At 42.3% G+C, this 27,888-nt stretch overlaps 1 protein-coding gene across 1 annotated transcript in view; it reads right to left on the bottom strand.

The window, feature by feature from the left end:
* The window catches only part of CNTNAP5 (contactin associated protein family member 5), a 582,534-nt gene that overhangs the window by 23,907 nt on the left and 530,739 nt on the right, over positions 1-27,888 (bottom strand). The window contains exon 21 of the mRNA XM_087712206.1: positions 23,896-23,983. Coding sequence (XP_087568332.1) covers positions 23,896-23,983 — 88 coding nt within the window. The remainder of the gene's footprint in view (positions 1-23,895; positions 23,984-27,888) is intronic.

Raw genomic sequence — 27,888 nt, 5'->3', positions numbered from 1 at the left:
CCTTTTATATAACTTTCTGAAACTGAACCTGAGGATAAAGAGTTGAACATAATCAAGTTCTCCAAAACTGCAACCCAGCTTAATAAGTTTACTTGGATGGAAACTCCATGATCATACATACGTACTTGAGGATCAATATGAGCTCCTTGACAATCATACGATGTTCTTATCAGGCACTTTACTATACTCTGGTAAGACCTCAATACTCTCTGTTTTCAAAGCAGCTGTATTATTGCAGATATACCATCATTTTGAAGATCAATCTGTGCAGTCATTAGAGGAGATGTCTGATGGCCCTGACCCAAATTCCCTACATCTTGGGCGAAGTAAGTATTAAACGCCTATTTTTGGAAAGAGTTCAATAGCTAGCTGCAGCAATTTTATTTTTTTAATGTAAAATCATGGAAGTATGTTTTGGATGTACTTATCTGGTCAACATATGAGCATGGATTGGCTATGAGGTCTTCATGTATTCTCAGTTATTGATTCTCTGTGAATGCTACAGGCTCAAAAACAAGCACACACATGCCAGTTTTCTGGCAATCTTTAAATTACTCAGCAGTAAAATGCTTGCTTGAATATGGAAAGGGAAGTTATGCTCTTCAGGTAATTTGTAACTGATGGAGATTGGGTATCTTCCACCTTTATAGGGTTAATTTTTGTTATCAACTATGTCAGTGGTGGGTTTGTAATTTTTTCCCTACTGGTTCAGTCATGCACACACGCTCACACACGTAACGCTTCTGTGCATGCACAGAAGCGTCTGGAAGGGTGGGCGGAGCCTCCCATCACTGCCGATCTGGACTTAACAAGCAGCAACCCACCTCTGAACTATGTGAAAATTTGCAATATCCATTTTCAATGTCCTACAATTAGTTTTCAAACCATTGGTACATATTTCAGAAAGCCACTAAGCATCTACAAAACACAACACATCTTTTAATAGTTAACATGTGAAATAACTTTTGTTTAAAAGGAAATGATTATGAAAGACATCATATAAAGCATTGGTACTTTTTTGTGTCACATGGGAGGGGGTTTGGGTATGCCATTGCTTTACCTGCATCAAAAGATGTTTATGCTCTGTAATTTTCAGCAAATTATATTTGATCTTCAATAACAATCACTCCTTTTAATTAGCCTAAGTTCTGTATTACATATTTTTACCCAAGTCCTCCAACGAAGAGATTTCCTTCCTTGTAGCATCCTTATAGATCCAGAAATTGTCAGTCTAGTGAAGTGAACCTTATTCAGTTTAATAGTGAAATCAGATGAACTGGGCAATGGAAAAACTAGTCATCTGGAATGAATGGCAGTGCTCCCTCCAATAGAAATTAATATTATAATAACAAGATTTACTTTCATATTGTTATTTTATTTTGAAATTGCTGGCTGGCATGGTCACAAATTAGATAAAATAGATAATAATAATTAGCAATGAATTTCTGCACTGTAGCACACCAGCCATGCAGAAAATCACCCTACAGTATACTTGTTTCGGAGCATTGCCATTAAATATAAAAATTGTGTCCTTGGGGCACGTTTGAAAACAAGTTCTTCAGTTTGGAGATACTGGCCATATTTTCAGCATGGTTCTGGGGAAAACAATTTCAGATTATCTGTTGTTGATCCTTTCTTCTACAACAGGGCTGTCAAACTCATGGCCCATGGACCAGATGCGTCACACGCTGGCCATGCCCATGCCTGGTTTAGCAAAGAGGAAAAAAGTCCAAATACGTCACATGTTGCCACCATGACAACATGGCTTTGACACCTCTGTTCTTCAACGTGTGTCCACAAAGGGTTATTGAAGGTCTCTACATCAGAAAGAAGCACCATCTGGGACTTCCTGGGCAGGACTTACTGATGGAAGCAGCTAAACATAGCTGCTCCCATGTTACCAGTCGAGTTATCTGTTAAGATGATCATCTATCAGACATCTGACAGACACCTTACTCTTCGGGAAAAGAAGGGAAAGGAGAGAAGTTTTGTCAAGCAAATGCCTTTCTGATCTTTGCAGCTTCTGTGTCTGTGAAGAGAAGGGGGGGCAGCTGAAGGCAGAACTGCTCCGTGCTGGAATTCACCAGCTGCTCTGCAGCTCAAAGTAAGTTTCCCTCCCACTCAGTTCAAAGATTGAATTACTTGATTTCAAAACGAGCAGAATTCATATGCGAGAGCATTAATTGTTTATTTGAATCCTAGTTTCTTTTTTACAAGATCCTCTTCCGTTATTTTATCTATTTAAAGAGGCGTCGAAAATGGCAACGAGCCAGTTGAATTGCTGAGTAACAATGTTTATCTAGTTATACGGAGTTTCAAAACTTCAAAGAAAGGGAGTGAATTATTTTGCCTCACAGCCGGCCAACAGATCCTTATTAATTAGTTTCACTTTTAAAGTTTTAAAAGACTCTTTGCTAATATAGAGACATTCAAAACAGTGGTGAATATGCTGAACTGTTTCGTTACAATGCTTATTTTTTGAAACCTTCTGCAAAGTCCTACGAAGTTTATAAAAGGAAAAAAAAGTACCTCATTCCACAACTGTATAGCGGGCCAGTAGAGTTTTCCTAATTGCTTGAAGATAAAATTTGGAATGGCATCAAAACCAAATCCTAATCTGAAACCGTCCTCTTCCTCAGCCCCCAGAAGTACATCGCCAATACTTGGTACAAAGTCACAGCCACCGCCCTCTATGCCCCCTACTGGAGAGTTACTAACGACATAACTCTTTCTGAGAGAACTGAGTGAAGCTCATAACATGCTGACAAACAAACTGACAAACAAAGTGGAAAACACACTGAAAGAGTTCAAAGAGGAGATAAAAGGGGAGATAAAAGAGGAGATAAAGAACTTAAGGCTGATTTGTATGAAAAAATTGATACCAGGGTTGCTAAAATGAAAGATGATATGCTGGGACTTGTAACTGTACTGACAGAACATGTTTCTGGAATTGAAGATAGTCTAGAGGATCTTAACGAAGCTAATACCAATTTGACATCCCAAACTGAGGTGGTGCAACAAAAAGTTGAAAACGCTGAAAAAGAAATTATTATGATACAGTACAGGCAGATGGAGCTGGCATTAAGAGTAAGGGGGTTGCGTGAGGATAAACAAGAGAACTTGAAACAGATTCTTTCAGAAGCTTTTGATTGTCTGGTGGGAAGACCAGGGTCTAACTTTGACTGGCAGATCGATAAAATTTATCATGTTAATTCTTGGGTGGCAAAACAGAAGCAACTCCCCCGAGATATAGTTATATATTTCACTACAAGAGAGTTCAGAAACATGATACTACAAGAGTCTTATAACACTAGGCTTCAAATTGGGGGCCAGGATCTGACTGTTTTGAAAGAAATACCACCTCAAATGCTAAGAGCCAGGAGAGACTATGCTTTTTTAGTGGAAGAACTCAGAAACCGTCAGATACAGTACAGATGGGACGCGCCATTTGGTATTATACTTACATTTGACAGGCAAAGATATCGTCTCAACGCCGTATGGAAAGCTCGAGATTTTTATCACAATATTTTGAAGGCGGGACACCCTGCACCATCTGGATCTGGAGAAAGACCACAAGAAGGACAAGGCAGACAGCAAACCACACAACTACCAGACAAGATGTACCATCTCCCCTTCCTGGAAGGGCAAGGTGTTATGGAACAAAGACCCAGCCGTATGACTACCAGACGAATGGAAAAACAAGCTAAAAAGCAACAACCTCAACAATCACCGACCATTGATCAAGGAGTTACAGCAACAAGCTCAGAAGCCGAGGGAGGAGCTAGGCCAAAGGTTAAACAGGCCATGCAGGAGGCTCTAAAAAAGCTTCAGGTAACCAAAGATGACAACTAAGATTTTAACATGGAACATCAATGGACTGAATTCTCCACAGAAGAGAAAGAAAATATTTCACTATCTTAAACAGTTTAAGAATGATATAATTTGTTTGCAAGAAACTCATATCAAATCAACTGATCAAAAATATTTGATTAACTCAAAACTTGGTCAACATTTTGTAGCCTCTGCTATGGAAAAGAAAAATGGTATAGTCGTATACTTAAGAAAAGACATCAAAGCTGAACTAATTGAAGCAGATCCCTTTGGAAGATATATCGCGCTAGATCTAATCTTAGAAGGGAAAAAGACACTACTTTTGGGAATTTATGCTCCTAATCAAAAGCAAGACGGATTCTATAGAAATCTTCATGCTAAATTAGTACAGTGGGACTATAGGTCTTGTATACTACTGGGTGATTGGAACGGTGTGATAGACACTAAAAGAGATAAGAAGACCTCCCGCCCAAATATTAAAATGCGAGCTAAGCTACCCAAACCATTTTTGACATGATGGACAACTTTGAATTGAGAGATGTTTGGCAAGAAAGAAACGCAGAGGAATATGACTTCACCTTCTTTTCTGATAGACATCAATCCCTTTCAAGGATTGATTTTATACTAATCACTAATGATTTGCTTTCTAGGGTGAAGAGGACGAAGATTGCAGCTAGGGTCCTTTTGGATCATAACCCAGTTTGGATGGAATTGGGAAGGGCAGTGCAGGCAAGAAGGTCTTGGAGATTGAATGAAAACTTATTCAGATATGAAAAGTACTTTAATGATTGTAAAAAATTGTTATCTGAATACTTTGTTTTGAATATGAAGATTCAAGATTCAAGATTTAATTTATTTGTATGCCGCCCTTCTCCGGGAGGGACTCAGGGCGGCGAACAACTCCAAAGGGGAAAGGGGATACAAACACAATACACGTAATTAAAATACACAAGAGTCATACAGCCATACAAGTCGAGAGGGGAGGGGAACTCATCAACCCCAGGCCTGCCGGCACAGCCAGGTTTTGACAGCTTTCCGGAAGGCCTGGAGAGGGGTGAGGGTCCGAATCTCCGTGGGGAGTTCATTCCAAAGGGCCGGAGCTGCAACAGAGAAGGCCCTCCCCCGGGTGGTAGCCAGATGGCATTGGCTGATAGACGGAACCCGGAGGAGGCCGTCCCTGTGCGATCTAACGGGTCTTTGGGAGGTAATTGGCAGCAGGCGGTCTCTCAAGTACCCAGGTCCAATACCATGAATAAGGGTACACCTATGGAATTCGTATGGGATGCAAGCAAAACATATATGAGAGGAGTGCTGATGAATATAAATAAAATACATAGACATAAACAAGGGCTAAAACGAACAGAATTGGAAGAGGAAATTAAGAGGAAAGAGTTGGAGTTAACAATGAATCCAGGCGATACAAAGGTTAAGGAAGCAATTACCATATTAAAATCTCAATTTGACATGTTGATCTCTGACCAGGTAGCCACTAGTTTATTATATGCAAAACACAATACTTTCTGTAACGCAAACAAACCTGGCAGATGGTTAGTGTATCAGATTAGGAAAAAAAGGAAAACTCGAAATATAACTAAACTGATTTATAGAGGGAAAGAGGTGTTTCAACAGGAGGAGATTCAAAAGGCATTTCGGGAATTTTTTACAGAATTGTATAAAGGGGATAAAATTAATGGTTTAGATATAGACAAATACTTAGATAAAGAGAAAATACCCTCAGTTAGAGAAGAGCACAGACAAAAATTGAACCAACCAATAACTTCGGGGGAAATTTTGCAGGTAATTAAGCAACTAAAGTTAGGGAAAGCACCAGGTACAGATGGTTTGACAGCGGTTTACTATAAAAATTTAAGACAGGGCTGTCCTTTGTCCCCACTATTGTTTATTATAACTTTGGAAGTATTGTTGAATAAAATATGGGGCTTGGATGGTCTAAAAGGGATCAAGATTAGGCAGCAAGAATACAGAGTCCGCGCTTTTGCGGATGATTTGGTCATAATATTGGAACAACCGCAGGAATCCAGTATGGTTTTAATGAATACGATTAATCAATATGGTCAAGTATCTGGTTTTAAAATAAATTTAGGAAAAACAAAAATATTAGCTATAAATATGAATACTAAACAAAAGGAAGAACTAGGAGGGATGCTAGGATGTGAGGTAGTCAAAAAAGTCAAATATCTTGGGGTTAATATTTTAAACTCAAACGGGAAATTATATAAGCATAATTATGAACCACTTTGGCATAGTATACAGATAGAGATGAAAAAATGGGAGAAATTGCACTTATCTTTGTTGGGTAGGATAGCGGCAGTGAAAATGAACATCTTACCAAAATTTTTATTTCTCTTCCAAATGTTACCTATACTTAAAAAAGATGTGAATCTTTTAGAATGGCAGAAGGGTATCAACAAATTTGTATGGGCAGGAAAGAAGCCGAGGGTAAAGATGAAAATAATGCAAGATGTACACGAGAGAGGAGGCTTGAAATTACCTAACCTAAAACTATATTATGATGCAGTGGCGCTATCTGTAATTAGTGATTGGACTCACCTAACTAATGATAGAATACTGAATATCGAGGGACACGATCTGGTATATGGTTGGCATGCTTATCTGTTATTCAACAAAAAATTGGATAAGAATTTTAAAAGTCATATTTTAAGAAATGCTTTACTGCGGGTCTGGAAAAAATACCAATATAAATTAAATGACAAGATACCTATGTGGGCAATCCCTAGACATGCAATTGAAAATATGAATACAGCACAAAAACAGGATAGAACTACCTACAGACAGCTTCTCATTTTGGAAAGGGGGGTTCTACAACTAAAATCTTTAGAGGTATTAAAAGAGGAGAAGGTAGTTCAAACATGGTTCCAGTATGGGCAATTACAGGCTAGGTGGAAAATAGATCAAAAAATTGGTTTTGTCCAAGTTGAGGATAATTTGTTTAAACAAATAAGAGATCAAAGTTTAATGCATATAAAGAGGATATATAATGTACTAATACAGATGGATTCGGAAACAGAATTAGTTAAAGATTGTATGATAAAGTGGGCTCAAAATATTGAAGAACCAATAATGTTGGATACATGGGAAAGAATATGGGTAAGAAATGTGAAATTTACACAAGCTCAAAACTTGAGAGAAAATTTTTATAAGATGTTCTGTAGATGGCATTTAGATCCTAAAAAGCTGGCTTCTATGTATCCAAACGTACAGCCTAAATGTTAGAGGTGTGATTCTCTCGATGCTACATATTTTCATATATGGTGGACCTGTCAAAAGGTTAAGGCATTTTGGATAAAAATATGGTGGATTATGCAAAATATCTTTAAAAGAAGGATAAAGTTTACTCCTCAGTTATTTCTACTAGGTATATGTACTGACTTTACAGTGGTAGAGACTAACTTGGTTCTGCACCTAATAACGGCGGCAAGACTGTTGTTGGCACAATACTGGAAGAAGGAAGACTTGCCTACAACTCAAGAATGGACATTGAAAGTTACAAACTTAGCCGAGATGGCTAAAATATCGGCATATCTTAAAGATCATTCAAATGAGAGATATAAACGAGACTGGAAAAAATGAATTGACTATATACAAAACAAATACGGGACTAAGAAATTCCAGATAGTCTACACCAATGTTCCCTCTAATTTTTTTTCAGTGTGAGCAGAAAAGTATAGTGTTTGAGCGGCATATTTTCATGCCTGAGCACCTGAATTTTTTTCACAGATGTCACCTAAGACAACAACGAAATCAGTATTATTTGAAACTCAAAGTTATGTTTATTCAAGGTACCCACTTAATTAAAAGTGTTATATAATATCAGTATCACTTAACAACGCTCCTGCTTAGCAACCAAAATGTTGGCTCAGAAAGTCTGGCATTTGAAGCACGCAAGTCTTAAAGCTGTTGTTACAAGACCCTTGCACCCCTAACCCTTTAGGGGAAAAAAACCCCAGGGGTCTTCAAACGTGACAGCTTTAAGACTTGTGGACTTCAACTCCCAGAATTCCTCCCTGAGGGGAATTGTATATTTGGACTGTTTCATAGTTACATTAGAGAACTACATTGTTAGAACTTAGCACAAAAGATACCTTTTATCTGAAAATCCAAATAGAGTAAACCTGCTATTATCCCAGAGCACTAATGTCATTTGTCCCAATCTGTTTTACGAGTCTGTATTAAAATAGATAGAAATATTTTCACTAAATTTTATAGATCTATATTTCAGGAACCTATCAGAAGTTAGGACAAGATAAGAGTGGAAGAATGAATTTTGTTGCAGGTCATGGGGATTTTTTCAGCATCTTAAAAGTGGAGCGCATGTGCATTGAACTAGCAATACCCATCTAATAACAAAAGGAAATGGCTGAATTAAATTTGGTAAAGTTGCAAGCGAGCTGTAAAAAGCTTGTGGTTTTTAAAATCATAGAATCAGAAGGGATACTGGAGGTCTTCTAGTCCAGCCCCTTGTCCAAGGCAGGAGTCTTTATATCATCTGAGACAAATGGCCGTCCAGTCTTTTGAAAACCTGTAGCAAATGAATTAAGATTCCATTGATTTTAATTGTTCTTACTGTCAGATTTCTCCTTATTTCCAGCTTGAGTCTCCTTCTGACAAGTTTCCATTGCTTCTTGTCCTGTCCTCAGGTGCTATTGCTGCCGCCTCCTCCTCCTCCTCCTCCAACAGCACCAAGACATTTGCTGCCCAGCGCTGCGGCTGAGGTGAAGCCGCCAAACCTCCCGCTGGGCCCCCCGCAGCGTTGGGCGGAAATCCGGCAGTGCTGTTGGAGGAGGAGGAGGAGGCGGCAGCAGATATAGGAGAATGATTTCTTACTGTTGCTTGATAAACAGTTGGAATCTGAAATTTTTCCTGAAGAAGTTAAAGGTTTAAATTTTTAACCAAAATGTCTTTTAAACTCTGTATTATCTACTTAATGTTAATCATGCTTGCTCATTTTAGTTCCACTTATAAAAATAAATTTACTGGACCAAAATTGAAGCCAATATAGAAAATATTTCAATTAAAGCCAACAAACAGGTTGGCTTTAAACTTCCTATAATTAAAATATCAAGCTGTATTCTCTGAAGTCAGCCATGTTCATTACTATACCTACATTTCTCTATTTGCCCCAAAGGATTTAAAAATATCTTGAAAATAAAGAGAAAAAAACTTTTTCTAGAATAAAGCTTAAACAAGTAAATAGGAAAAAAGACATAAACACATACAATAGATTATGTAATGTCCATTACTTCACTTTGTAATTCTTCCGTATAAACCAATCCTCTCCATTCCATTAAATATGTGCCCATAACAGACTTTAATATTTGTATGTGTGTAAGTATGTATAAACATACATGTTCAAGCAGATATACCTCCTAATCATATACTGCAACAGTAAGAGCAATAAAGTTTATATTCATTAATCAAATTAATACAGCCACACATCTATCTCATCCAAGGCAACTCTTAGACATATTAGACAACTTCCACTCCAATCTTCTCTTTTGGATGCCCCCCTCGCCCGCTGCCAGGAGAGCCTCCCTGACACTGAGCCGGAGAGCCTCATTCTGATGCAGCCCCAGACAGGAACAGTGCATGAAGTTGTGACACTCCCAATGAAAGCACAGGAGACCCACTTGGAGAGATCAATGGGATCTTCTAGTCCAGAAACCCAATGGTGACCTCATACTACTTGCAACCGCTAAGGTATTTACTTTACAAACAAGCAAATCAAAATAAAAATCAGAAAGGAGGTACTGATAACATCTTCAGAAATGTATCTTGATGTAGGACCAAATCCCTTCCTAAAATGAAAAGCCCACCAGTAAAACACTATGGAAACCGCCGGAGTCAAACTTCCTCAAGAAAATGGGAAAAAAAAAATGTTTGCCACGAAGGATGCTGGACAATTGGAAACCGTTGCCTCTTTAGCGAAGGGGGAAGCACCCGATTCCTCCTTCTCCCCTCCTGGATAGATTAGTGGAGCGTGAGAAGAACTTTTAAAGTATCAATTCTTAAATCCTCCTTTATCGGAGAATCTTTGAATGCCCGGTTGCAAATAAAACCCCATCTTCAGAGGCGGACTGGCTCTGGATACCTTCCTCCTGGCCCCGGAAAGTAAAAGCCACCAGGGCAGGGCGCCCTGCCTCTCCTCTCCTCACCCGCCCCCTCGCACAGCGCCCCGTCCACTGGGCTGAGCCGGAACGCAGGTGCCGGACCCCCTCCCCATGCCCGCTCGCCCCTCTGCGGACCAGGTTCAAGGTAAGGGTGCAGTGGAGGGAGGGGGAGCAGGTCGAAAGCCGCCGCACAGAGGGGGCGGCGGTGGAAAGGCAGTCAACCAGCCTGCCACCGCCGGCCACTGCCAGCCCCACCGCTCTTCCCACCCCCTTCCCAGCCCCACAGTCCAGCGGTTGCAGCAGAAGCAGCCCCAGGTCTCTGCTGCCGCTCCCCGCATTTTCTGGACTTGAAGTTCAGTCTGGGGAAGTCCTTTGCAGGTGGCCAGTTCTAGCTGCCTGCAAAGGACTTCCCCACGTTTGCTTTACAGAAATCTCTGCGCGGCAGATAGAAACTGCTGCGCGGGATTTTCTTGCCATGTGCACGGCCGCGCAGCCGCGCACCTTAGAGGGAACAGTGGTCTACGCTTAAGATCAGGAATGAGTTAAACTGTTCAAAGTTAGTGTAACAGGAAGAAGCAAAGATCAATGTAGAGATGTTATTAACCTCTTTTTTTATTTCTTTTGTCTCAATATATTTTAGACTGTGTTTGTTAAAAATCTATACCGTGTACGGGCTCTGGGAAGTCGGGGAGGGAGGGAGGTGAGGTGTTAGGGGGGAGGGTAGGGGAGGGGGAATATATACTATGTGTTAGATTTCAGTGTAATGCGATTTCACATGTATACTGTTTCTCTTTAATTTTTCTGTAAAAATAGGACAAGCTGAATACATTGACATATAGTAGAAATACACCAAGGGGAGGAGGAGTGGGATAGAAGAAAGAGGGGTAGAGAGGGTGGGAGAGAGGATGGGAAGGAGGGTGAGAAGGAAGGGAGGGAGTGGACTGGGAGAGAGGATTGGTAGAGGGGGAGGGGAAGTAGGGTAGAGGGGAATGATGGAGGGAAGATAGTAAGTTGGAGGGGGGCGGAAGAAAGAGGTGTATGGAGAGTGGAAGAGGTATATTGGGGTTCTATTGGAGTTTGAATTTGTGTTTCATTTTATTTATATTTCTGGGGGTATTGTTGACAAGAGGAATTGCTGTGATTATTGTTTAATGTTTTATGGCCCCAGTTATGCACAGTATATATGTGACTGTACGAAAATGGAAAATAAAAACATTTAATGAAAAAAAAAAGAAGAAGCACCATCTGCATTGTATTTCATGATCAATCAGTTTGAGTTCTGCTCTTTTTTTCATATGAAGATTTAGGCTTCCACATATACCATTCTGATACTTTCTGTCAGAGTCACCATAAAGTTGTACATTTCTTATGTAAAAAGCATATTCTAATTTAAAATTATAGGAGAACAAGGAAACATTATCTAATCAAATCTTTTAAAATAGAAGTAGAAACGTTTTTTGCTGATATCCTAGCAAGGAGAGAAGAAATGAAAGATAATGCAATATGAAGGGTGAGATATATTCACTAAACAGTGCATGGGAGAGTGGATAGCACATTAACTTGTGTGACTGACAGACCAAGGCCACCTTTACAGGAGTTATTTTATCAAAGTGTATGTGGTTGAATATTTATAGTATGATCTTGAAACCTACAAATATGAAGACCATTAACCATGACCTCAGACATCTAAAGTTGTGTTGTCATAAATAGATGTTCTAGTTAGTACAACCAATCAATGCACAACCACAAAATCTGACATAGATTATGAGATATACTACACAATGCCACTGTTGGAACATCTATGCGCCCTCAAAATATGCACAAAAATGTCATAGTTATGTTGCATTGGTATTGTGCTACAACAGTTTCCTTCCTGACCATTAATATTTTTACTTGGCCTATCAAACTCTTCTACTTCGGATGATGTAATCAGAGTCATGCTTTATGAATTCACTGTGACTTTGGGAAGACAAATAACCCCCATATTATTTTTTACAAGTTTGTATCCAACCGTTATCATTTCATTTAAATAGCTGAGTGTGGAAAACATACACAATACTCATTCCTCCTCTATTTTCCCCACAACAACAACCCTTTGAAGTGGGTTGGGCTGAGAGTGTGTGATTGATCCAAGGCCACCCAGCCGCCTTTCATGCCTAAAATGGGACTAGAACTCACAATCTCCAGGTTTCTAACTATTGCAGTAACAAAGTGGAGCATATGTGTAAACTCAGAAGTAAAATGTACTGAAATAAATGAGGTTTTCAAACAAGAAAACAAGCATAGGGTTGTACTTTTAAGGTATTTTTGAGCCAATATTTTAACTATGTATATTGGGAGAGACTACAATGAAGATGCAAGTGGATCTCTATAACAGAGACAATTTCCTTTGCACCATGCTAAGCATTTTTTTTTCTTTTGGGCATGTTCAATGGTTATTTCCCCTCACTCAAGCAGTTATCTTTAAAGCAGATGCTGTACACATCACTATCATTTTACAAGAAACTCTTGATATGCTTATTCTGCATATAAATCAAATATTCCACCACAACTTTTCTTTCATATGGAAGTCTATGTCAGATAATGCTACCAAGTTAATTTTTTATTGTTATTTTTTTGTTCACCGTCGTAAACCACCCACTGAAACAATGCAAAATGTTAAAACACAACCACTCCCATTTGGTTCATAATGCCAAGTGGGGGGAAAAAGGCTTTCATCATGGATGTAACTTAATGGAGATCTGTAAATGCCAAAGAAAACTGCTTTTGAGAGTAGACAGCTGCAGTCAATTGAAAGAGCAACAGTTCATTCTAAAAATAACATTCCAAGAGAAAGATCTCACGAGGAAGAGGGTGGAGACTTTGCAACCCTCTATTTTAGCAACCCTTCCCAAAGGGATCCTATAGACTCTCCCTGAAGTATAGCATAAGGCACAGCAATTAAGTAATATTACAAACTCTATTTCTGACAATAATAGCAGTCTCTAGAGGTGGAAGTAGAATGTTTTTCTCTCGCTGTGAAATGACTTTCCCTTCCAGTTACTGCGTACTGAGACCAGGTAGAAATGGAACAATTTGAAAAAACAAACAAACCCCTCTCTAATTGTTCTGAGGAATGGCCTATTTAATATTAACTGGCAATTCTTAGGTGGATGATCTATTAAAGTTTTCCAAGTTTCAGAGAGCTCCCACTGCTCCAGTATAAATGGTCAATTTTGTATTACATTCACAACATGAGACATTGTGGACTGTTTCCATTTCAGAACAAAACAATGGGGATGGTAGTGAGAAAGGAGGATAGCAACAGTGCTTAGACTTATATACTGCTTCACAGTGCTTCCCAGCCCTCTCCAAGAGGTTTACAGAATCAGCACATTGAATCAACCTTAAGCCTAGTAAGATTTGAACTGCCAAATTGCAGGCAACAAAAGTAGCCCGCATACTGCATTCTAACCACTGAGCCATCATGGCTCTCTTAGTCATCCTGATCTTACTCCATTGCTAGTGATACTATAATTTTTTTTGAGACATGCAAATGTTTCTATACATCATAATTCAATCATTCAAAAGTTTCAAATTTCAAAATATGATGTCAGGTTTTCCAATTGTGTATGCATATTTATTGTGTGCATGCATATGTCTGTAAGGATGTATACAGATGAAACTTGAAAAATTTGAATATCGTGCAAAAGTTCATTTATTTCAGTAATGCAACTTAAAAGGTGAAACTAATATATGAGATAGACTCATTACATGCAAAGCAAGATAGTTCAAGCCGTGATTTGTCATAATTGTGATGATTATGGCTTACAGCTCATGAAAACCCCAAATCCACAATCTCAGAAAATTAGAATATTGTGAAAAGGTGCAATATTCTAGGCTCAAAGTGTCCCACTCTAATCAGCTAATTAAGCCATAACACCTGCAAAGGTTCCTGAGCCTTTAAATAATGCGCTCTACATGGGGCTGCCCTTGAAAAGTGTTCGAAGACTTCAGCTAGTCCAGAATGCAGCCCCGCGAGATGCTTGAGGATAGGTGTAACGTGGGTGTATCTAGGTGCACCCACAATCGCTCGCGCGGCTGCATTCTGGACTAGCTGAAGTCTTCGAATACTTTTCAAGGGCAGCCCCATGTAAAGCGCATTACAGTAGTCCAGTCTTGAGGTCACGAGGGCGTGAGTGACTATCTGAAGTGCCTCCCGGTCCAGATAGGGTCGCAATTGGTGCACCAGGCGAACCTGGGCAAAGACCCCCCTGGTCACAGCCGATAACTGGTGATCTAAAGTCAGCTATGGATCCAGGAGGACTCCCAAATTGTGAACCCTCTCTGAGGGGCGTATAATTTCACCCCCCCAGACTGAGAGATGGAAAGATTAGCCAATCTTTGGGAGGGAACATCAATAGCCATTCGGTCTTGTCAGGATTGAGTGCAAGCTTGTTCGTTCCCATCCAGACCCTGACAGCCTCCAGGCACTGGCCCATTACTTCTACTGCTTCACTGAGTTGGCACGGGGCGGACAGATACAATTGTGTATTGTCCGCATATTGGTGGTATTTAATCCCGTGCCGCCATATGATCTCACCCATTGGCTTCATGTAGATGTTAAATAGGAGGGGGGACAGGACCGAGCCCTGTGGCACCCCATAATTGAGGGGCCTCGGGGTCGACCTCTGTCCTCCGACCAACACCGACTGCGACCTGTCCGAGAGGTAGGAGGAGAACCACCGAAGAACGGTGCCTCCCACTCCCACCTCTCGTAACCGTCGCAGAAGGATACCATGGTCGATGGTATCGAAGGCCGCTGAGAGGTCAAGGAGCACTAGGATAGAGGACTGACCCCTATCCCTGGCTCGCCAGAGATCATCGATCAGCGCGACCAAAGCAGTTTCCGTGCTGTAACCAGGCCTGAAACCGGACTGAAAGGGATCCAGATAATAGGTTTCATCCAAGGACCGTCGGAGTTGAGAGGCCACCACTTTCTCAACAACCTTCCCTACAAAGGGGAGGTTGGAGACCGGATGATAGTTGCTCAAAATGGCTGGGTCCAGAGACGGTTTCTTCAGGAGGGGTCTCACCACCGCATCCTTTAAGAGGAGCGGGAAGGATCCCTCCCGGAGAGAGGTGTTATTTATCGTCTGGATCCAGCAGCGTGTTACCTTCCTGCTGGTCGAAACCAGCCAGGAAGGGCACGGGTCCAGTATACAAGTGGAGGCGCTCACCGCTCCCATGGCCTTGTCCACTTCCTCAGGCATGACAAGTTGAAACTCAATCCATAAACTCCGCTCAAGACCTTCCCCCAGTACCTCGGCTGGTACTGTGCAATTGGAGTCCAGGTCTGCCCGAATCCGAGCGACTTTATCCGTTAAATACTGAACAAATTCCTCAGCTCTACCTTGCAAAGGTTCATCTGTGTCCCTCCCTTTCAGGAAGGAGTGGATTATCCTAAACAAGGTGGCTGGGCACGATTCAGCAGACGCAATAAGAGCGACAAAATGCGAACATTTCACTGCCCGTATTGCCACGAGATAGGCTCTGATATAGGCTCTCATCAGTGCTCGGTCTGACTCAGACTTACTGGCCCTCCAGCAGCGCTCTAGATGTCTCTTTTGGCGCTTCATCTCCCGGAGTTCCTTGGTAAACCAAGGAGCTCTCCTGGATCCGCTACCTCGGAGAGGCCGCAAAGGCGCAATCCGGTTTAGAGCCCCTGTCGCCACTGCATTCCAGGCAGCGACTAAGGACTCGACCGGACTGTGGACGAGAGTGTCAGGTATCACTCCAAGTGCCGTCTGAAATCCCATAGGGTCCATCAGGCGTCTGGGGTGGAACCACCTAATCGGTTCCTCCTCCCTACAGTGGGGGATTGGTTTCCGAAAGTCAAGCCCCAGTAGGAAGTGATCAGACCATGACAAGGGCAAGATCTTAATACCCCTCAATTCTAGATCACGCCTCCACTGCTCCGAGAGGAATACGAGGTCAAGTGTGTGACCCGCTGAATGAGTCGAACCCTGGATTACTTGGGTAAAGTCCATGGCTGTCATGGAAGCGATGAACTCCTGCACCCCATCAGAGCATTCACCAAGCATAGGCAGGTTGAAGTCCCCCAGCACCATAAGCCGGGGAACTCGACTGCCAGCTCGGCTACTGACTCGAGGAGGGAGGGAAGGGCTGTTGCAATGCTGTTGGGAGGTAGGTACGTTAACAGCAAGCCCACTTGACCCCCAAGGTCCAACTTCAACAACAAGGACTCACACCCGACAAGCTCTGGAGGAACTAATGACCTTCGGATGATGACGGCCACTCCCCCACCCCTTCTCTGAAGTCGCAGCTGGTGGAGCACCTGAAATCCCTCTGGGCACATTTCAGTGAGGGGGACCCCTCCCTCCAGGCCCAGCCAGGTTTCAGTAATACATGCCAGGTCTGCCCCCTCGTCTACTATTAGATCCCGGATGAGGGGAGCTTTATGAACCACAGACCTGGCATTTAGCAACAACAGCCTGAGACCAGGGCCCTGACAATTCTCGCCATCTGGCCCTGGAGTGGAACTAACAGGGCCGGAAAGGGGGATCGCTGTGACATAGCGGACCCTCCTTCCCTGGTAATGGCTAGCCCTGAAGTTCCTGTTGTACCTGCCCCTCCCCATAATGACCGTAATGCTCCGGCCCACCCCCACAACCGTAGACCCCATTTCCCCTCTCATGGCCTCCACTCCTTCCATCAGGCGATTTGAATCAGTCATACTAGGATGGGAGGTAGGCCTGGGGCCCCCTACCGCTTCTGCAATCACACTCAGTGGAGAAGGTACCAGGTTATAATCCCAATCCTAACATACATACACAGCCACTCACCCAGACAGTCCCCATATAAGTCAATTAAAACACAAAAACTACAACAATAATGAGATTAAAAAAGTGGGTACAGACATCAAACAGGAACACCATATACACCACATTCATTAAAATTCGCGGAGCACTGCGCTAGTGTGATATAAAAGCGATGGTATAAAGGAGGAGGGAGAGCTGCTCCGCTCCTCTCCCTTCCTCTAGGTCCCAGAAAGACACCCAAGGCCAAAGGTCCAAAAGTCGGTATTGTGCAGGGTGATTGTAAATGGAGAGGGGCAAGGTGTAGACACCCAATGTTAGCAAGCAGCAACTTTCCAGTCTCACACCCTCCAGATCAAGATGAAGATTAACACAATCACCTATAACGGGCCACGTGCAGGGGAATGCCTTGTCTTCCCTCTCTCCTGAGGATCTAAAAGGTCCAAAGTCTGGGGGTCCAAAGTCTGGGGTTGGCTTGAACAGATCGAGAAGGAGGAAGGGAGAGGGCCAATCTTTAAGATGCCAAGTCCTCACCCCTAAGGCTGCCATCCTCTATCACTCTTGACCCTAACCCAACCCTAACCCTAGCCCTAACCCTAATCCTAATCCTAACCCTAACCCTAACCCTGACCCTGACCCTGACCCTGACCCTGACCCTGACCCTGACCCTAACCCTAATCCAACCCTAACCCTGATCCTAACCCTAACCCTAACCCTGACCCTAACCCTGACCCTAACCCAACCCTAACCCTAAGCCTGACCCTAACCCTAACCCTAACCCTAGCCCTAACCCTAACCCTAACCCCAACCCTAACCCTAACCTCTATCAGTCCTTCCCACAAGCCGAGTGCACCATCAGATGGACGCTGCCCAAGTACCTATACCTATCTATACCTATCTATACCTATCTATACCTATCTATACCTATCTATACCTATCTATACCTATCTATACCTATCTATACCTATCTATACCTATCTATACCTATCTATACCTATCTATACCTATCTATACCTATCTATACCTATCTATACCTATCTATACCTATCTATACCTATCTATACCTATCTATACCTATCTATACCTATCTATACCTAACTATCTAGGGGCAGTGGAGGGTAGCAAGCGGTCAGAGGAGGACGGTTGTTACAGGCCAAAGCAGATGGTCGCAGGCCAAGGCGGTGGAGAGTCAGTGCTGGGTAGGGAGATGGTAAAGGCTCCACAGCAACAAGGGGGGGCAGAAGGGGCAATGTCCAGCACGCAGACAGAATGAGGAGAAAAGGCTGCGGTGGCAAGGAGGCAAGCAAGATGAAGAAGGGGGGGCCAGGTCTTTCCCCTCTCCTATTCCCTAGGCTCCAAAATGCCAAACGTTGTAACTGCTGCTACCGGCAGCGCGGTGCTGCCATCTTCCTCTCCGCACCGAAGTATAGTCTGGGCCACCGAGATGGTTGCCAAGATGGTCACAGCCGCCGAGATGGGCCGCCGAGATGGTCACGGCCAGGCAAGTAAAATATCAATACTGGGCTGGAAGGATTTTACACGCCCAGACCCGCAGAAGGGCAAAGAGGAGAAGCTGTGACCGTGGGCAAAGTGAGCAGAATGGAGGGGGGGGGCGTCCAAGGAAGGCTACAGCAACGGCAAGCACAGCCAGCCGCCTGATCCACCAATCCTGAAAAGTCCCCAATAAACCCCCACCTTTCTGGGGTGATGATAAATAGTAGGGTCCCCAGGCTCACCGCTCAGTTGGAATCAAGTCAAAATAAGGTCCACAAATGCCAGAAATTAAGATAGAGTGCTGCCATCAGCAGCGCGGCGCTGCCATCTTCTCCGCACAGTGTGGATAGTTTCAAGCCGCCGAGGTTTCGCTGCTTGAAAAATGTCCGGAGGCGGCTGTTCTTTGAAATCTTTTTTCAAAGACCAGCTCTTTTTTTGAGCTGGTCTTTGGTTATCCCAATAACAGAAATGATGACGAAGGAGGAGGCAGCGTCACTCCTGGTTCTTGAATGCTTTTTCAGGGCTTCAGATGTCCGATCCTCTCTCCTCTCTCCTCTCTCTTCTTAAACTCCAAAAACTCCGAAAATGCCAAAGGTTGTAAATAAATGCTGCTGTCCGGCCGGAGGCTATAGTAGAATGCTGCCGTCTTCCTCTCCATGCCACAGGGTGTAAATCTAGGCCGTAAATCCAGGCCGAGAGTTTCCCCCGTTCCCGAACTTCAGAAGACTTCCATGTGCCTGGTCCTCTCTCCTCTCTTACTAACCAGACTCCAGTCCTCCTTGGGTGACCTTTGGTAATAAATTAACAGGTTTCGAAGGATCTCTGAGGTCTTTTTGTCATCCGGCTTTATAAAGAGCCAGGCAACTATTCAGGTCTCGCACATGCGCAGAAATTGGCACCTGCCCACACTGCCAAAAGCACTAAAACCTGGTTAATACTGTGGGATTACTGTGCTTGATTGACCAGCAAACGCACCTGACCTGAACCCCATAGAAAATCTATGGGGCATTGCCAAGAGAAAGATGAGAGACATGAGACTGAACAATGCAGAAGAGCTGAAGGCCCCTATTGAAGCATCCTGGTCTTCCATAACACCTCAGCAGTGCCACAGGCTGATAGCTTCCATGCCATGCCGCATTCAGGCAGTAATTGTTGCAAAAGGGACCCAAACCAAGTACTGAGTACATATGCATGCTTCTACTTTTCAGAGGTCCGATATTGTTCTATGTACAATCCTTGTTTTATTGATTGCATGTAATATTATAATTTTCTGAGATGGTGGATTTGGGATTTTCATGAGTTCTAAGCCATAATCATCACATTTATGACAAATCACGGCTTGAACTATCTTGCTTTGCATGTAATGAGTCTATCTCATATATTAGTTTCACCTTTTAAGTTGCATTACTGAAATAAATGAACTTTTGCACGATATTCTAATTTTTCGAGTTTCACCTGTACATGTATGCATGTACGTATAATACATACATACTGAGAAAGATAAAGAGACAGACTCTGGAGGAATACCCTATTGTAACTCAGTATAGATATGTTTAAAATTATACTTTCAGTCAATCTATTTGTTCTTCGTTGTCTTTCTGTGAAGCTGCGTATTGTTAGGAAGTGAGAGCCAATGAAGAATAAGTTGAATGAGGACTGGTGAGACCCAGGTTAGCTGCTTTTTTTAAAAAAAATATTTATTTATTATTAGATTGGAAGACCACCTTCCAATCCAATAAGAAATTAATTCCAATTCACACAAAGAAAACCAGCCAAAAAAATTATATGTCCAGTAAGTAAAACAACCAAAATACAATTAAAACCACCGCCACTACCACCACCACCAACAAAAACCTAACAAAAGCTCAGCATCTATCCTAATTCCAGGCCTTGGAGCAGAGCAATGTTTTAATGACTTCTGGAACAACTCTAGAATCAGTCTGTATAAATCTTGGGATATGAGGATTGTTCTACAGAAGGCACCTGCAGCAGGCATATTCTTCTCAAAATCTTTGATTAAGTAAATAACCAAGCTCTATGCCATGTGTAGCATTATAGGTGATGACCAGTGCTCCTTGAATTGCATCCAGAAAGTAGCTAGTAACCAGTGTATCTCATAAATCAAGGATGACACACGGTTCAACATACTGTAACTTTGAAGTCTTCATTCAGTTATGGAAGCTTGAACAGTAACTTTAGGTCTACTATTGTCTTGTAACCCAACCTATTTTCCAAACTGAATCCAAACAATAGTGATTTGATTGCAAAGATTTAAAGAGAAATATAAAATCTAATGCCCTCTGCCTCCTGTTCCCTAGTCTGAAATTTTTGTAAACAATGTAAGTTTTCTTTCTTTTGCTATAGTTGCTACCACACTGAGCTTTGTACAGCTTTGAAACTGTGAAGAAGCAGGCTGACGTTTGTGAAATCTAGAGCAGGTTACTCTAGACTGCTCTATCCCAAGGAAATTGATACGGTGTCTAGGTTGATGATATTTCCAATTCATTTCATAACATAAGAGCTATGGCTTTCCATATATTGGTTTCCAGCTCCAATCAGTCATATCCAGCTTATAATTAATGTGAGAGACAGGGAACTATTGTGGGGTGCCACAGATTTCCTCAATAATGAATCATACTCTGCCATCAACAAATGTCCTGTTTGAAGCTAGTAATCAGGATTTTCAATCCTTAGTCCATTTTTCTTAATATAAAGACCTTAGCACATTTTGAAATGATAATGCTCAAACTCCCCACCAACACAGTTGATGAAATTGCTATCTTGATATAATCCCATCAACATATTTGAAAAGCACCCATTTGGGGAAGTTTGACTTAGAATATTGGCAAGATAAGTACTCAGGTTTGGAAGGATTTAGAATATAAATTGTCCCATTATATTAGAAGAATTGTATAATTCCTCCATCAAATAGCTAGATAAAATCTGAAATAATGCAAGAATGCAAACTTTTATCTTCCAATGCAATATAAGAAGGAATAAAAGAAAAAAAAGCAACAGGAATGATAAAACATATTTGGAATTGCATTTGTATTTCTTTAACCATGTAATAAAAATCTAGAGATTGAAATCAAGGGTGCTCACAGATAACAGTGTTCTGGGATTGTAATTTTGAAACCTGTTTTTTTACATCAGAACTATAATTTTGGAGAGTTTGGCTTATATTTAAAGGGCTATTGGAAAAAACAACTAATTTCATATATTAGCCCTCATTTCTTGCTTAGTTAACTGACATTGCTGACACTGTTTTCATGTTCCATTCCACCTGGCTTCTGAGATTTATATATAGTTAATTTCAGAACCACCTTATGTGCAGACTTTTTGATTCATTCAGTTAATCTTCCCCTTGAATATAAGATATGGGCATGCATGATTGACTATGCACATAAAAAGCATCCCCTTTAATTTAATGGAAAATACAGCCATTTAATTTCAGCTCCTTTGCTGTCCTGAAAAATTCCCCAATGAGATATGCACATCGAGGAAAAACAGATTGCCTGAAAGCAAGGTAATTAATTTCAGGAAAAGGCAGGGCCCGTTTGATAGCCTCGCTTTGATAAAGATAAGGAGATTCACATCTGGAGTGCGATATCCATTGGTGTCCTTAGGTTTTGAAACACTGAACATCGTCCACCTGTTAGCAATCAGTAAATGGAGCCTCCAGCTAGACTATCAAGTGCTTTAACTAAAAGAAATGGCAGTAAATTGTGCACAGAGTTGCTTGATTAAAAAAAGAGAAGGGACAAAGTTTTGGGGCATGTTATCATTTCACACATGAAGGTACTAGTTTTTTAAGGGTATGGAGAGACATGCAAATAAACTCAATGGCTTTGTGTGCTTTAGTGGAGCAGAATAGTTACTTCCCTATAACTGTTCTTGGATGCACAGTAATCATCTATCTCATTCTCTGTTTCAGAAGCAATTCCAGTCTAGACTTTTTGCCATGAATTTTACTGCAGGCTAAGTAAATGTATCAGTTCTGAACATTCAAGGACACAGAGTGGGAAACCTTTATTCTCAAATGCTGGTCTTTTAAGCTAAAAATAACATTTCAATTCCTTAGATCCATGGCAAAACTGAAATGGAAAGTACTTCTGTTTATTTAAAACATTTCTATTCCATGTTTATCTTAAAGAACTGAAGGTTGCTGACAATTTAAAAATATCTTGCCACCTCCCTTTATCATATACACTGTAATCATAGACTCATTTTCCTGGAATAGGTGTCAAGGAGAGATAAAAATTATGAGGATTTTGAGGAAGTGGTAAGAGTTTCAGTTCAGCCACAGGGCATTCAGGGATTGCATTTTCCTCACTTTTCAAAATGGCAGGACTTTTTATGCAGTTCTGCCTTCATGATTCTTATCAGCCCAGCCAGCATTCTTCTTTACCTATGCATGCAAAGAAAAATATTGGATGAAGGTAATGTGAATTCTGAGGGATGGAAGGTGAGAAAGAAGATTTGTAAATTATCTCAGTCCAAAGGTTTTTAGTTCCAACACTGGAAGTTTTTAAGAAGACGTGTCTAAAGTGGTGTAGGGTTTCCTGCCAAGGCAGGGGGTTGGTGTAGAAGACCTCCAAGGTCCTTTCCAACTCTATTATTATATTCTAGTTCTGGTATTCTAGAGGTCAACCAGGCATAAGTTGGTTATTATCCTAATAGCTCATTGACAATATGCAAGAAAAAGGACAGATAATAAGGTTCTCCAGATTCAGCTCACATTTCATCTTCTCTGTGTAAACAACAAATCAGACATGAACCCATCTATGTGTGTTACATCCACTATTACCTGTAATATGGTTGTCATGATCTCACAAGTCATTGTGAAATCCACCCCCAGAGTGTGAGAATTCATGCATCTCAAGATCAAAACCTTTGGGACTCCAATACCAGCTCTGAGATGGCACTCAGGTGCTTATGAATAGTCCAGACTGTCACTGTGGCCCAATTTAACAGACACACATAATAGTCATCTCCAGGCTGATGCTGCAGCAACACCTCCCCTTCACTCTTGGCAATGTGGCTTACCACATGTAACAATGCTTTACATCTTAAATTGCAACCATGTGCAAACTTCCTCAGCAGTAAATTCTGTTAAACTCAACTGAATCCAATTTTAAGTGAACATGCATGGGATTGTATTGTACCAGCTTCAAAATACTTCATTCTCTTTGCTGTTGTTATATTACTTCTATTTTGCCACCGAGTAAATATAGAATACTAAAAAGAATCCCTAAAGTATTATCTGTTTTACAGTCTGATTCTATTTTAGAAGTCTGTGACAATCAGCTATTGAGCCGTTCAGGAGCTCTATAGCCTTCATAACTCAACATTTTTCTTCTATACTCTACTTGCACACACATACACAAAAAGGTTTTATGGTGAGCATCCACATTTATGCCTGCCAAGTAAAAAAGAATGCATCATCTCTGGCAAAGAGTTTCATATTAACACTGTTTAGACATAGCAGAGATGTAAGCAACATATTGAAAATAAAAGTGTACCAACATGTATCCAAACAATGCATTGCACAGTCGACCATAAAATAATTATCTACAAATCAGAAAAATGTCACCTATGCCTACCAGTCACTTTCCCTAAGGTCAGTGATTTGATGGCTCTGAATTCACCCTCGGAGGAAAAGTTGTGTTTGACTTTGAGAACCTGGTCAATCTGGAAGGGAAGCAAAAATGCATGGTATTAACAATACTTTCATAAGCAAGTAAAGGGCGTATTCTTTTGTTGGTATGCAATTTTTTTTCACGTTTATATTTCACTCCAACATGAGGCTCCTGCCAGGGAAATCTTCCCCATGTTTGTACAACACTGAGATTTTGAGAGCAGCTCAATAAATCCCCAAGCTTGTAGCTGTCAACTGTATCATTCCAATATCTGTGCAGGTCAGACTATGTTGGGAAGCTGCCCAATTTGTTTTCCTAGGACTCAATTTAGCGTGGATTCTTAATCAGGTTGACACGGCTTCTGTTTTTAGTTTCTTATAATTATGGATATTCCTATGCCAAGTCATACACAATAGCAGAACAGCATCTGAGAATTGGAGGACTGCAAATCAACAGGTGTTTAGAATTCATTGATCTTTCGTTTTTTATGTGCCAAAGGACAGAATTATTAGAATAATTCACAATCAGCCTTCTGACCAAAGATGTCTTATATTGTAATTAGCACAATAGACAGAATTATGTTATTTTGGAAAATTCGTTTTGAAGTCATTAGCACAAACCTACTGAACTGTGTTCTCTGAAATGCAGGGTGAGCCAAATGCAAAATACATCTTCATGAATAATTCCCTAAAGAAGAAGATCCTTTTAACATTGTAATTCTTACTCAGCCTATAAATTTAGCTTTGACTTAAACATATCATGAAGCTCATTATATTTCTTTATTGCATTCTAGATAAAAAATCAAATGTGATATCAGGAGCCACTTTTTTATTCTTTTTGACATTTTTCTATCATTCTTCCTTTAGATTTCTCCCATATCTATATCCATGGCATGTACCAACATGCTTCTTTTGTTGCTGATCATTCACACTCCAAATATAAGTTCTATTCTCTGGCTTTCTTCTACCTTAGTAATGCATCAAAGTATGTGTTTCTAGTCTTCTCTACTCCTTGGTATGAATAATTTAAAGAACTTTACTACAAACATCACTGGGATCCCATCAGTTTTTATAAGGGAGGGAGATACAAAATTTGTTTATTTCCATATGTGTTTCTATTCTCCAATATCTGCATTTTAGGCATGTGGAGGGTAATGTTCAATTAGCAGAAAGTGACCAAGGCTTACAAGCCTACTTTAGCAAATATACCAATTGACTTAATTTTATTGGCTAATTATAAATTGGAATAAAACAAAATTAAGATACATCAGTAAATATTAAATCCCTAAATTGAATATTATGCTAACAGAGAAAGAAGCAGAGTTCTTGATTCTATCTGAGCTTTGTTGTCTGCTTGTATATGTTGCAAATGTCTCAAACAAACAAACAAACAAACAACTTATTGAGGTTTTTTATTGAGGTTTTATTGGGATTTATATGCCGCCCTTTTCCCTGAGGGGACTCAGGGCGGCTTACAACCACAGGGGAGGGGGGTGCAAGGTCAAAAACAAAACAATATGTGCACAAAGAAAAAATAATAAAACACAACTTTCATTCAGCGATCAAACACTCGGGCGGGTAATTGGAAACCTATCCCCAGGCCTGCTGGGAGAGCCAGATCTTGAGGGCTGCGCGGAAGGTCTGGATAGTGGTGAGGGTACGGATCTCCATGGGGAGCTCGTTCCACAGGGTCGGGGCGGCAACAGAAAAGGCTCTCCTCCGTGTGGTCGCCAGTCGACATTGACTGGCAGATGGAATTCGGAGGAGGCCCAGTCTGTGCGATCTAATTGGTCGATTTAGGGAGGTAATCGGCAGAAGGCGGTCTCTCAAGTACCCAGACCCGCTACCATGGAGTGCTTTAAAGATGGTCATCAGTATCCTGAAGCGCACCCGGAGACCAACAGGCAGCCAATGCAGCTCGCGGAGGACAGGTGTAACGTGGGCGAACCGCGGTGCGCCCACTATCACTCGCGCGGCTGCATTTTGGACTAGCTGCAGTCGCCGGATGCACTTCAGGGGCAACCCCATGTAGAGCCCATTGCAGTATTCCAGTCTAGAGATCACAAGGGCTCGAGTGACTGTTGTGAGAGCCCCCCGGTCTAGGTAGGGCCGCAACTGGCGGACCAGGCGAACCTGGGCAAATGCCCCCCTGGTCACAGCTGACAGCTGGTGATCGAAAGTCAGCTGTGGGTCCAGGAGGACTCCTAAGTTGCGGACCCTATCTGAGGGGTATAAAATTTGACCCCCCAGCCTAAGCGTTGGTATATTAGCCAAATTATTGGGGGGGAAACACAACAGCCACTCGGTCTTATCCGGGTTGAGTACCAGTTTGTTAGCACTCATCCAGTTCCTAACGGCCTCCAAACCCTGGTTCATCACGTCCACCGCTTCATTGAGTTGGCACGGGGCGGACAGATACAATTGCGTATCGTCCGCATATTGATGGTATTTTATCCCGTGCCTCCGAATGATCTCGCCCAGCGGTTTCATGTATATGTTAAATAGTAGGGGGGATAGGACCGAACCCTGAGGTACCCCACATGTTAGGGGCCTCAGGGACGATCTCTGCCCCCCGACCAACACCGACTGCGACCTGTCCGAGAGGTAGGAGGAGAACCACCGCAGAACAGTGCCTCCCACTCCCACCTCCCGCAGTCGTCGCAGAAGGATACCATGGTCGATGGTATCGAAAGCCGCTGAGAGGTCAAGGAGAACCAGGATGGACGCATAGCCTCCATCTCTGGCCCTCCAGAGATCATCGGTCAATGCGACCAAAGCGGTTTCTGTGCTGTAACCAGGTCTGAAGCCGGACTGGAAGGGGTCAAGATAGCTAGCTTCCTCCAAGGCCCGTTGAAGCTGAAAGGCCACCACCTTCTCAACAACCTTCCCGATAAAGGGAAGGTTGGAGACAGGACGAAAGTTGTTTAAGATGGCTGGATCTAACGATGGTTTCTTCAGGAGGGGTCTCACCACCGCCGTTTTAAGTACGGCGGGGAAGTGCCCCTCCCGAAGGGAGGCGGTGACAACCGCCTGGATCCAGCCATGTGTCACCTCCCTGCTGTTAGCCACCAGCCAGGAGGGACACGGGTCCAAAATACAAGTGGAGGCACTTACAGCTCGAATGGCCTTGTCCACATCCCCAGAGGCAACTTCCTGGAACTCAACCCAGAGCTGATGTAACAAGTAATCCTCCTGTGACTCAGCTGGACCTACTGCGGTGGAGTCCAAGTCCGATCGAAACCGAGCTACTTTGTCCGCCAAGAATTGAGCATAATCCTCAGCCCTACCCTGCAAGGGGTCTCCCGCATCCCTCCTATTAAGGAGGGAGCGGGTTATCCTAAACAGGGCGGCTGGGCGCGACTCGGCGGACGCAACCAAGGCAGAAATATAAGATCTTTTTGCGGTTCTTAATGCTCGGACATAGTCCTTGGTGCAGGTAGTTAAAAGTGCTCGGTTCGCCTCGGACCTATCGGACCTCCACTGGTGCTCTAGGCATCTCCTCCGGCGTTTCTTCTCCCGGAGTTCCTCGGTGAACCAGGGAACTCTCCGGGATCCACTGACCCGGAGGGGCCGTAGCGGCGCAATCCGGTCGAGAGACTCCGACGCCGCCGAGTACCAGGCGGCAGCCAGAGTCTCCGCCGAACTGTGGGCGAGAGTATCAGGAATAACCCCAAGCTCCGTCTGGAACCTCAAAGGGTCCATAAGTCGCCTGGGGCGGAACCACCTGGTCGGTTCCTCCTCCCTACGGTGGGGGTATGGCCTCCGGAAGTCAAGCCTCAGTAGGCAACTTCAGAAAGCACAAAGAACTCCAATTGTTTAAGCATCCTTCAGTATAAGATATACCAAAATTTAATACATAACCACATACTGGCCTTTCAATTACTATTTCTAAAATCCTCCACTGACACTAAATCCTTATGTCCATAATATTTAATAACAAAGTTTTCTAATCCTCCTT

Source organism: Thamnophis sirtalis, unplaced genomic scaffold, assembly GCF_051295495.1.
Source record: "Thamnophis sirtalis isolate CommonGarterSnake01/CBP01778 unplaced genomic scaffold, rThaSir2_p1.2 scaffold_1, whole genome shotgun sequence".
Classification (NCBI taxonomy): domain Eukaryota; kingdom Metazoa; phylum Chordata; class Lepidosauria; order Squamata; family Natricidae; genus Thamnophis; species Thamnophis sirtalis.
The sequence above is the reverse complement of the archived record's forward strand: the minus strand, read 5'-3'. Positions and strand labels throughout refer to the sequence as shown.